At 40.3% G+C, this 12,025-nt stretch overlaps 1 protein-coding gene across 3 annotated transcripts in view; it reads left to right on the top strand.

Annotated features, from left to right (window-relative positions):
* FBN1 (fibrillin 1) overlaps positions 1-12,025 on the top strand; it is a 222,924-nt gene that overhangs the window by 99,917 nt on the left and 110,982 nt on the right. For all 3 annotated transcript variants that reach the window (XM_077881022.1, XM_077881023.1, XM_077881024.1), the window contains exons 6-8: positions 949-1,146; positions 4,528-4,653; positions 11,293-11,418. In XM_077881022.1, coding sequence (XP_077737148.1) covers positions 949-1,146; positions 4,528-4,653; positions 11,293-11,418 — 450 coding nt within the window. The remainder of the gene's footprint in view (positions 1-948; positions 1,147-4,527; positions 4,654-11,292; positions 11,419-12,025) is intronic.

Raw genomic sequence — 12,025 nt, 5'->3', positions numbered from 1 at the left:
TGTCAAGGTCATTGTAGAACAGAAAGGGATATTATGGTCTCAATTTCTCTCATAGGGAGACTGAAGACAGTCTGATTTTGGTCCTCTATGCTCACTACATGTTAATCTTTCTTGTCTTTTGGCTGCTGAATCCAGATTGACTTTCTCCTGCTAACAAAACAAAACAGAACAAAAATGGAGGCAGATTTTATAGAATACTTGGAAATTCTCCTATGGCCTTGGCTTATCCCTGTTTGCTTGAAGATGGACTTTTGCCCAAGGGTTACAATGATTTCAGACCAATGTCCCTACTGTTTATATTAAATACCTAATGTCTTTGCATGGGTAAATACTTAATAATGCTTACTTGTTTGTTGGCTTGCTTGTGTTTTGTACTTGAAGTAAGATGGACCAATCCAAAAGAAATGAGTAGTCCATTTCTTTTGTTCAAGGAACTCCCAGGAAGAAGGTGCTATGACTTTCCTCATTGCAAACTTTGAAATTTTTTGCTTTCTCCAGCCTGAGTAATAATAGACCGTAAGCTCTGTAAGGGCAGGGATTTGGTCTATTTTAATCACTAAAACATCTCCATCAAGCACAGGGGCTGATTGATAGTAGGCACTGGTACATTTTCTTGAGTGAATGAGTGCTTCTTACTATCATAATGCTGTATTTGTGTAGGACACTACAATTGTAAAGTGTTTTCCCTTAGCTCATTTGATCTTTGCAACAGGGTTTTTTCACAGTGGATAGGAACTAGTGTTTTTACCCTTGTGTCATAGGTGAGGAAAATGGAGGGGGGCAGCAGAAGGGTCTGCCAGAGGCTTCACACAGAGTCACTGACGTGTGGTTCTCTCCCTGAAGACTGTTTCCCGATTCGGAGTCAGACAAGATGGGGCACAGCTGTTCCTCTGCGTGATGGTTCCTGCTTCTCTGGACCTTCATGGAATTCTTCTCCTTTATTTTCAGATTACAGGACAGGCCCATGTTTTACTGTGGTCAGCAACCAGATGTGCCAGGGACAGCTCAGCGGGATTGTCTGCACAAAAACACTCTGCTGTGCCACGGTGGGCAGAGCCTGGGGCCACCCGTGCGAGATGTGCCCCGCCCAGCCCCACCCCTGTCGCCGAGGCTTCATTCCAAATATCCGTACGGGAGCCTGTCAAGGTAAGCCGCTGGCTGATGCAGTTATTAATGGATTCATCTTATTTGCTCTGGAGAGCCATTCTCCAGCAAAGTTGGAGAGAATGGAAAAGCGGTGTCAGAGACATAACTTCACGATTTCGCTGACGGCATGATATCCAACTTAGCATTAGGAGTGCGGCTCGGGAGAGAGCAGCTGGTCTCCCTGGACCTTTCCTTGCCAGCAGTTCCCCCTCTGACCCCAAAGCTGTTTCTTTGGGGTGATATGGTTTTGTTTGCAGCAGTGCTGTGCATTAGGACAATGCTGTGTATCGACACTAAGCAAAATCTCTGAGCAACGTAGTTTCTTTTTCTTCATTTTCTTCAGTTTTTCCCTTCATTTGGTGTTGTTGGAGTTCCTCTGTCTCATGGGTTGTACTTAGTTGACCTCAAGAAAATAGTTCCTCTCTCCATTTTACATGCTACATTATGCTTTTTTTTTTATAAGTCAGAAATAAATTAAGATTTGTTTCACAGTTTTAAATATCCCCAGATGTCGCCTGCTTGCTTCTTCTCCTACCTCCCATAGAAGCCCTTACTCTGTTTTTGGCTTTTACTCCTGTTCTTCCAGCTGTACAAATTCTTTTATTGTCTGGATGTCTGGCAGGAAACAGGAGGAAGTGAACGGAGGCAGTTCAGCACTAAACTGATGGGATTGAAAACTCCCAGGCTGTATCTGTTTCCTTTAGACATCTTCAGGGCTTTTTTAGCAAGTTGCAATATTTCCAGAAAATTCAGGGTATGCACTTTTGAGGCAAGTAGATACCAGTTTGGTTTTGTTCTGTACATTAATTCTAAGGCTGATATGCCGTAAAATAGAATTTGAGCTTAATCCCATAGTTTAAGCTCTGTTGGTCTCCATTAAATTATACTTCCACAAATTCCACTTGTGATAAACACTGTTGGTCCTGGCTCCTGATTGCTATGTATAACATACAGCCCCTTTATTTGCCCTTCAACTTGTCCTTCTGAAAGCCAGGAGCTGCAAGAAGTCACTTTGAAACAAAAGAGTTACAGAGGGGTCTAGCGTGTGATTTTATAAAATCATAAGTAAGTTTGGTTCCCTCTCTCTTGGGTACCTCCTTTATTTTTCTCAGCCTTAGAAAGCCCCAGTGAGTTTTGAAGAAATTCTTGGTCTTAGTGTTGTAAAGGCAGCTAGTACCCGTGAACTCATCAACAGAGACCAGAAAGCCGGATTTGGTGTCTGTGAGTCCTTGTCAGAAGTTGAGGCTCTGAGAGAACTGGGGGACAGAGAATGGAGAGGGAGAGGGAAGAGCAATTGCTCCGTGTCTTTGCTATGCATTTCATACAGTCTAGACTTGTCCAGCATTTTCTTTCTGTCCCTTCCTGACTCTTTATCAGAAATTTTGTGAAACCCTTGAAATCAAGATGGCAGTTATACTGCCACTTTGAGAATGAAATTCCCCATGTTTTATTGTGGGTTTTTCCAAGCGATTCTGCTATCTGCTTGGGGCTGTGTTCTCTTTGCTGGTGTTTTTCAGACCTTGGGCTAGATGGGAGGGGCTGTGGACAAATGAGTTCATAAAGGAGCTCATTCTGTCTTCAGTCTTGAAAGATGTGGCCAACAGAGAAGTGCCCTCATATATATTTCCTCTTGGCCAAAATTTATGACCAACAAGACTATCAAGTTTTGCTTATATGTGCCATCAATTTCAAATAACATTTTAATAACATATTCAGTATATTAAGAGAATGGAAACTTCTGGTCTAAGAGAAAATTGAGATCAGCTATAAAATGTAATCTAATTATATTTCACATATAGTGGTTCATTTGTGGGCCAGGACCTTCCATTTAACATAGTGACACTTTTATAGCAAAATAAATTGTTGGTTCTTTAGTATCCTTTCCATCATGCCAACTTTTCTTAAGAACACAGGTTATTAGAGATCTTAAAATTGGTGCTCACTCTCTTGCTTCATACAATGAAGAATAAGACAAAGGAGTACACTAGGTTTCCAGATTTCTAAAAGAATATCCAGAGTGAGAGAAAGAAAAGTTAGACTGCCACACTGGGGGTTCCTTTATTAAACTAGACTTTTGTGTGTTATATATGAAGAGATGGAAAGAATGTACATGTATTTTTTTACAATCTTTCTAACTGAACATAATGAGCTTGGAGTGATTCATTTTGTTCCTAAGGGGTTCGTATTTGGGACTACATGTGGGACCATGTGTCAGGGATATTAGGTGTCAGGGATACAGCAGTGAACAAAATAGACAAAAAACCTGCTCTCTGAACTTTGTATTAAAGACAATGGATTTATGAAACAAAACAAAGCAAACAAGTGTTCACTAGGTCAGCTGGTGATTTGTCCAGTGGAAAAAAAAATAAGCAAAGGGTGGTGAAGGATAAGGGAGCTGGCCATTGCTATTAGATTGGCCAGGGAAGGAGGATCCACTGCTACAGTGGAGTAGACACCTGATGAACAGGGCAACATGAATCTTTATGCAACTTTATGGAGGGAGAACAATCCACGCAGAGAGGCCACTGCTCCAAAAACCCAAGGCAGGTACATCCTTGGTATATTTAAGGAATGGCAAGGGAGCCAGTGTAGAAGGAGAGGAGTGAGAGAGGAGGCCAAAAGATGAGGTCAGAGAGTAGAGAGGGCAAATAGGATCTTCTAAGATAAGGGCTTGAGTTTTAAGCCAGGAGGACACACTCTGACTTACCTTTCAAAAGGTTCCCACTCGTGGCTGCTCTGCCAGCAAAGTGAGTCTGCAGCTCAGACTGCACATTCATCTAGGGTATCTCACACTTCTCAGTCTAATGTCCTGGGTTGTTTAATTTTCACAGTGCAAGAAATTCTACAGAGTGCAAGGTGAACATTTCTCATTTCATTTGCCTAAAAACACCTTCTCATGTCTTCCGAGAGATCTTAAGTAAATTCTGTTTTAACTGAATCATTCAATGTAAGTCTTAGAGACAGTTTTATTATAGAAATGTGTGGCATTTTGATTCTAAGGATTTCTTGTATAACTCTAGTTGTTACTGTCAGCCTTTTAATTATTGTACCCCTATAATTTGCGGCATGCATAATAAACCCCACAAAAATTAATATAAATACTGCCCTTTACATAAGGGAAGATGGAAGATGGGAAAATTAACAATATTCATGACTTCTTATAAACATTATTGACCAAGTTATGTTACTCAAATAATTTATTTTACATAAAGTAATTGTGAAAAATCATTTCTCTCATCATATTCCAAATATTGTGATGGACAAATAACTCACTGACATAATTATGGTAATATAAATGTAGACAAACTATCACATTTTCTTCTGCAATGACTTTTATATGAATCTCTCCCTCTCCTCTCTCTGTCTTCTAAAATCTGACAGATGTGGATGAATGCCAGGCCATCCCTGGGCTCTGTCAAGGAGGAAATTGCATTAATACTGTTGGGTCTTTTGAGTGCAAATGCCCTGCTGGACACAAATTTAATGAAGCATCACAAAAATGTGAAGGTAAGAAATATCATGCTTTGCAGTCAAGGGGTGGAGGGGCAGGCAAAATTCAAATCAATGACAAGCTTTATTGCAAATTGTTCCAAAATCCTTCTGTCTTTGTCATTCCTGTGAATGTGTAAATATAATATTCTTACCAGGAATAATATGCCTTTGTGCTATTGAACCAGAAAAACCCTGCAGCTTTTTCCACTTTTATAGACCCAAAATAAGAGATCCATCTGAATCAAATTAGATATTAAAACATGAAATATTTTTGAACCCATATTTGGGTTAAAATGTTCAAGACATGTTTTTGCATGGTTCTAGAGACATGAATTTAAATTTAATCATTACATATCATTCAGAAAGACATATCTTCTGATGTTTTCCTAGTTAAAATGTATGTTTGATTTTTTTGAGATTAACTCATATATTTATGCTCCTACTACAAATTTAGTGTTTTCTGCCTATCAGATGGAAGCCTTTTAATGTTAATCAAACAGAAAAATAATTTATTCTCTGGAGGTAAATTTATCTATTTGCATTTAGTTTATAGATTGAGCTCCTGAAAATGTGTATAGAGAGAATGTGTTCATATTCACCACTACTGCTACTTGCCAAAAAGAGGCCTGGCATCCAAGGCCGTAATAAATGCTTTTTCCATGAGAGGGAAGTAAGTAGGCAGCACCAAACTCTCTTTTCTTTGAGGAGTGCATGTATAATGTCTGACAGTCATGGAACAAGGCACCTGTCTCATCAAACTCAGCACAGCAAACTTCTTCCTTCATTTTCAGCTCTACTTGATGTGATGTAAAGTTTCATTTCAATGCGTGAACTTTTGTTGAAAGCAATTGCTGTTGTGTCTGCTCCCAGCAACGAAGAATAGTTCATTCTAAGCCATGTGTCTGGGATTGAATCATTAATCTTCTTTGTAGGTAGCTATAGTGTATCATACGTGGGAAAGACAGCTTCAAATTTGAGGTGCAATTCATAAATTACATTTAAGAAGTTTAATACCTACTTACCCTGAAACTGAATAATCTGCAATTTGACTCTGCTAGAATTATCTTTATGGGCTAGAGTTGTTTTTAAGTTATTAATCATCATAGAATTTATAGTGATACGTTCTTGAACATGCCATACACAGTTGAAGTAGCTGTGAAAAATAGGTTCTAAGGAAGTAGGACTTTTTAAGAATATTTTAAGTTTCAAAGAACAATAAAGTTGATTCTTACAAGCCCAATGTATTCTTGAAGTTATATTGTGGATCTATGTTAGCACAGAATGTTGATACTGAACAGGGTAAAGAACTTACTGAGCTGTACCTTTCACATTATAAAGAACCAGCTATGTTAAGTGGCCTGATTGAAGTCATTTAGATCGTGCTAAAATTTACTTCTTTTGATTCATACTCTGGTACTTGCTGTACCATATTATATAGTCTTTTTTCTTGGATATAAGCCATAATCTCTAATATTAATACTTAATATTTATATTTCCTAATATTTTGAAAAATTTACAATATTATAGATTTTCAGGTGCCATTATATATGTCTCGTTATGCCATTACTAAGCTGTTAGGTTTATAATAGCATGCAAAATCCACAGCAGCAGTAGGTTGTGTCTTAAATTTTCAGGCTTTCTCAGCTTGATATATTCAGCTTAGATATAGTCAGCTTCAAGATTTAGGGCAGTATGGTCCATATGATTTGTCCAGTCTTTGTTGTTTTCTGGAATTTGATAGCTTCCAGCTTGGAGTACAGTTGTTTGCTTGTGTCCCTGGCCTTTCCCTCAGACCTATCAGTTAACATGGGTCAGGATCCATCACCTTGTGTGGTTGGGAACAAGTCAGAAGATTTAATACTGAGATTGAAAGAAAACTCATTCAAAATCCTTTTGTTAATGCTAAGCAGCCTATTATGGTGGTGTATCCAATGGACAAAAAAATTCAGTCTGAGAATGACTTAATCCTTTTTCACAAATATTTTTTTTTTCCCGGCTACATATTGAAATCAGTAGCAAGATAAAAACAGCATATTTTTGGCTAGACCTTTTTTTTTTCTCCTAGCCATCTACGGTTACATTAAATTCAGATGATGGGGTTTTTCCCCTCTTTCTTATTTTTTTTATGCAAAATTGATACTGGAAGAGAATGTCCCGTTAGTACTACATGTTCTCTGGCCTAGAGCTCGTTTGGGCATTGTTGACCTGTCTTACTCGGGTAGGAGAGTAAATCAGAAAGTCCTCCAAGAATGCTTGGTGAGCTTAGTCCCCTCCTCCTCTCCCTTGCTTTTCTCCAGCTCCATGCCTCATTATGGGAATGCCGTAACTCTGGGCATAGGATGATTGATAGGATGGTCAATAGAAGGAATTCCAGAAAATCTGGCCTACACTGCTGAAAGTATGAAGAGAACATCTGTGTGCCCTGGGAAGATGGTCAGGCCACAGTGGGATTCTGTGCCCTTGTGAAAATCTTTCTGGCATCTTTGCCATTTCTTTGAGTGGCTTTTTGAAATGCATCTTCCTCTTGACTTGGAAAGGAAGGAACTGGGTGCCTGGAAGCCCGCAGTAATTTATTTTAAAAACCAATTCAATAAAAAATTGGCTTTAGCAAATTTACAAGATGCTAACCTTCACTCCCTTGGTGATGGTAAGAGCAGGTTTTTGGTGAGATCTTCCTTTTGCAGGACCCTCCCTTCTTAAAATATCCCCTTTCCCTGAAACTGAAGAAAGCCATGTACCAAGTTTTAGATCCAGGCGTGCAATTTAGATTCATTTGAAATGTAAATTAACAAGCTGAAATGATTAAATAACAATTATTAAATTTTCATAAATTTAAAAAGAAAAGATTGAGATTTATAGCTGTGATTTGAGAAAAAGGGAAACAAAGTTCATGCCCACCTTCATTGTTGATTTTTCCAATGACTCTCGAGTATGCACACTGAAAGAACACATGAGCCTTTTCTTTTCGGAAACCAAGTCCATATTTGCATAGGTTACTGTGGGAGGAAATTAAGAAATAAAAAGTGTAATTAAAGGATTAAGTTTTATTTCTGGAAGAGGTCCCTTGGATTCCTAATTAACCACTAATATTTTGGGATTTAGATTATCGCCAGCCCAGCCTTTAGCAATTATAATAGCACTGCATGATGCAAAGGACTTTTTAAAAATGTAGCTCTTAAGTCCGTGCACTCCCTAATACATGGCCAAAAACCTTAAGACTTCCCTCTTCTAGAATAATGACATATTTATCCAATGGCTCCTTGCTATTAGGGGCTTTTATCCACTCAGGCAGCAAGGAGAATTCCTAGGGCTACTCAACCCACTGCTCTAGATGGGGCTCCACCCTCTGCAGCTACTTGTAAGCCCTTGACTCCCATTGTTCAGGGTCACCAGCTCCCTACATGTTGCTGAACAAAATCTCTGCCATGTAGGCATAAGAGCGCTAGGCACAAGGTAGCCCTGGCCCGGGTCCTGGCCCTCAGGTCCTCCCATATTCTGTGTGACCTTGGACAAGTCAGTTACCAGCTCTGAGATACTTCAACTTTCAAATGAGGAGGTGGAACAAGATGATCTCTGGAGGTCCTTTCCAGTTCTGCAATCCAAACTCCATCTCCTCACATTTCTCAGTGTTTCCCAGTTGTGATCAGATAGCAGGTGCTGCATGAATAAGAAACCACACAAGCAGGCATATGTGGTATGACCATAAAATAGTATAGCTGCTGTTTTTTTCAACATGATTTGAAGAATTAGCTGACACATTACCACCCTATGTCTCCTGACTCACTGACCTTTGCAGGAGGGCATCCACCTTAAGTTGGACCCCTGCCCCTCTCCCTCCCAGCCCAGCCCCTGGCAATTGAAGACCTGGGTTTAGCATCACTTTATAAATGATCTTCTTTGCTCTTCAAGTTTTACTCATGTCAGCTTTCTGAAGGTCTCAGTGTAATGCAAGAGTTATGCCCAGGCACCAGACTTGCAGAAATCAGTGCTATGCTTGGACCTATACTATGAGAGTTAGATGAGTTGACAGTCATAAAACCTTTAATCAATGTCTGGTGCTCCATACGTGTCAACTCTCATTATTATTAGTACTGTTGTACTATCCTCTCAGCCAAGGAGCCAGATCTAACAGCCAGCATGTGAAGGAAGGATGCCTCCTCCATTCTGCCAGTTCATTCTGTTTTTTTCAGTAACTCTTTCTAGTATATTTTGTCGCCTAAATAACCTCTTTGGTTATTGACCTAAGTGGCCTTAATAAGGTTAGTAGCAGTCACTTATACTAACAGGTAGAAAAATATTTCATTTAATAGACACTATTTCCTCACATCTTTTTTTTAAAGATTTATTTATTTACTTATTTATGATAGACATAGAGAGAGAGAGAGACAGAGACAGAGACACAGGAGGAGGGAGAAGGAGGCTCCATGCCGGGAGCCTGATGTGGGACTCAATCCTGGGTCTCCAGGATCACGCCCTGGGCCAAAGGCAGGTGCTAAACCGCTGAGCCACCCAGGGATCCCCTCCTCACATGATCTTTGATAGGAGTTCAGTGACCCAGACATTCACCTTTAGGGACACTTTGGGGAAGGTACCTTCTTCTTAATACCTTTGTGTTACAGGAGTGCATCCTCTTTCATTATTTAATGAGGTTGTTGAGTCCTTGAGGTTGAACTTCTGTGGTTTGTTGTGGTGGTGGTTGTTTGAGAGAGAGATAGCATGCTCGTGCTGGGAGGGGAGTGGAGGTTAAGATAGAGACTCTCAAGCAGGCTCCACTCTCAGCGCAAAGCCAGACATGAAGCTCGATCCCAGGACCCTGAGATCATGATCTGAGCTGAAATCTAGAGCCCGACACTTAACTGGCTGAGCCACCCAGGTGCCCCTTGTTGGTTTTTAAGTAGGATTGTGGCTGGTAAACGTGGGAGGATTGATGGTAAAGAACTGTCTTAAAATGTGCCTTCTGATACTATGCTAGTTTGAATCTTTAAGCTCCATTCCTGGCTATTTCTTGGCCTGACTTTTGCCGACTCCAGTAAAATGTCTATCTGTTGGAATAGAATATACATTTTTACCATTATACAACTTCACAATGAGAATGCTGTTTATGTTAGCATTGACTCTAATATAAGCAGGGGAATATTGTTTGCTTTAGCCTCTAGCCTAGCATAGAAGAATGGGGATTTTGCTTTTAAAAAGGTTAAACTGCATGTAAACAGTGTCACTGTTGCCTTTTTGACTAACAGGGTGAACTTGAGTCAGACAACACTTGAATCTGGTCTACTCAGAATTCTATTTCGTTTTACAAGTGAAGAGCAGTACTTAAACGAGAGAAGAAATATTCTCTCTCTTTTTAAAAAAATTTGGGCTGAGTACCAACAGTGTAGTGTGGCCATTGCAATACTCCCAGGGGGCTTGGGTCAAAATCCATGTGTCCTTAGGTGAGTGCAGAAAGCCTCCTCCTCTTGGAGTCAAGGTTGTGCAAATACCACTGTTACTCTGGGTATTTACTTTTAGCCTAGGCAAGAAGTTCTCAACTTCTTCTCCCCTCGCTGGTGCCACATCTATTGACAGCTGTCAGTGTTGAAAAGTCCTTTAAAGGAAATGGTTGGATTTGTCCTCAGGAACTTTTACTGCTTCCTTGGAGGAGACCAGTAGTCTCAGGCCCTGAGCACTGATTCTGACTATGGCCTCCACTGACCTCACAGGGGATTCGGGAAGTGGGGCAGATGGCCAGACCAACCATTATCTCTCTTCCACGATCAGTCATAGGGTGTGGGCTCCCAGGAAGGGTGAAGTCTGAGGTGAGGCAGCTCTCTACAGCTCACACAGTCCTGGCAGTAGCTGAGAACCCAAGCTGTCTACTGATGGCACCCTTAATGCTAGGACAAGTCCTCCCTTGAGAAGGATCTGGATGGAGCATCCCAGTGTTCCCCACCATTCACTCACCGAACCCACAGAAAACCATCATCATAGCAGATTGGGTGTCCCTGAGAACCCCACAATGGCCAAGTCTTGGTCAGCACTCAGACCAAATGCTCTTCTCTATAGGATTTTCGTACCTGCTTTGTGGAAAGTCAGATTGAGAAGAAATGCAGGAATTGATGCAGAAGATAGAGTAAACATAAGGGACCCTAACTCAATGCAAACCATAGAGAGAATGGAGAAAACAAAATTTTAAAATAAATGACATTGGAATATTAGCAGGCTATAGTTGCTTGGTAAAACACTATATAGTTTTAGATTTTACAGGGGAGGTTTCTTCTATTTTGCTGTAATCTCTTGAGTTTTGGAAGTTCCTTGGGTAAGCCTGTGTTGAGAGAATCACCCTTTTTAAAATTGACTATTTTATTTATTTATTTTTAAAGATTTTATTTATTCATGAGTGAGAGAGAAAGAGAGGCAGAGAGACATAGCAGAGGGAGAAGCAGGCTTCCTACATAGAGCCTGATGTGGGACTCGATCCCAGGATCCTAGGATCATGACCTGAGCCAAAGGCAGGTGCTCAACCACTGAGCCACCCAGGTGCCCCTAAATTGACTATTTTATATGCAGCTTTTGTTCTGGAGATTGGTTTGGTTGGTGTTCGCTATGAACCTTGTGATGATGAACAGTTTTCTGCTGTGTTCTGTGAATACTAAACTCTTCTTTATGTTCCAGATATTGACGAATGCAGTACCATTCCTGGAATCTGTGATGGGGGCGAGTGTACAAACACAGTCAGCAGTTACTTTTGCAAGTGTCCTCCTGGTTTTTACCCCTCTCCCGATGGTACCCGATGCGTAGGTAGGTTTAATGATAAACAGCATCCCTGTAAATCAGTTCCATAACAAACATCTTTCTAAAGACATTTGTGCAGGGGGACTTATAAGTTCTCACTTGATGTAAAATTTACATTGTCATTTTATCAAACAGTTGAGTGCTCTCTTCAAGAAAAGAGGCATCTTGTGGTGTTGTATTAGGATTTTTACCTCCCAGAAAGAGGGATGATCCAGGAGCCCATACAGATATCCTCAGTCTATAAATTATCTTTGTGATCATGCAAGTGTCAAACCTTCAGCCATTTCCTGGGACCTGTGTTAATTTAGGTCTGAAATTTTGCAATAATCTCTTAATTGGTCTCCCTGCTTCCTGGCTTCTCTACAATCCATCCTGTCAGATTTATCTTACTAAGATAGTGCTTTGATTCAGTAACTCTGTTGCTCAAAAACCTCTAGTAGTTTTCCATGAGGATGTAGAAATTGGTGTTTTCCAGTGTGTGTCACATGGATTATTCAGGTGCAGGGCCTCTAGAGCTTCTGGGGTGGGAGAGGGGAATAGTACAAAGGAGTAGGCAATGATGCTTTTATTTGGTGGTGTGTTAGGCTTCTATGTAAAATATCAGTTGAATAGT

Source organism: Canis aureus, chromosome 32 (genome assembly GCF_053574225.1).
Source record: "Canis aureus isolate CA01 chromosome 32, VMU_Caureus_v.1.0, whole genome shotgun sequence".
In the NCBI taxonomy this organism is placed as follows: domain Eukaryota; kingdom Metazoa; phylum Chordata; class Mammalia; order Carnivora; family Canidae; genus Canis; species Canis aureus.
The sequence above is the reverse complement of the archived record's forward strand: the minus strand, read 5'-3'. Positions and strand labels throughout refer to the sequence as shown.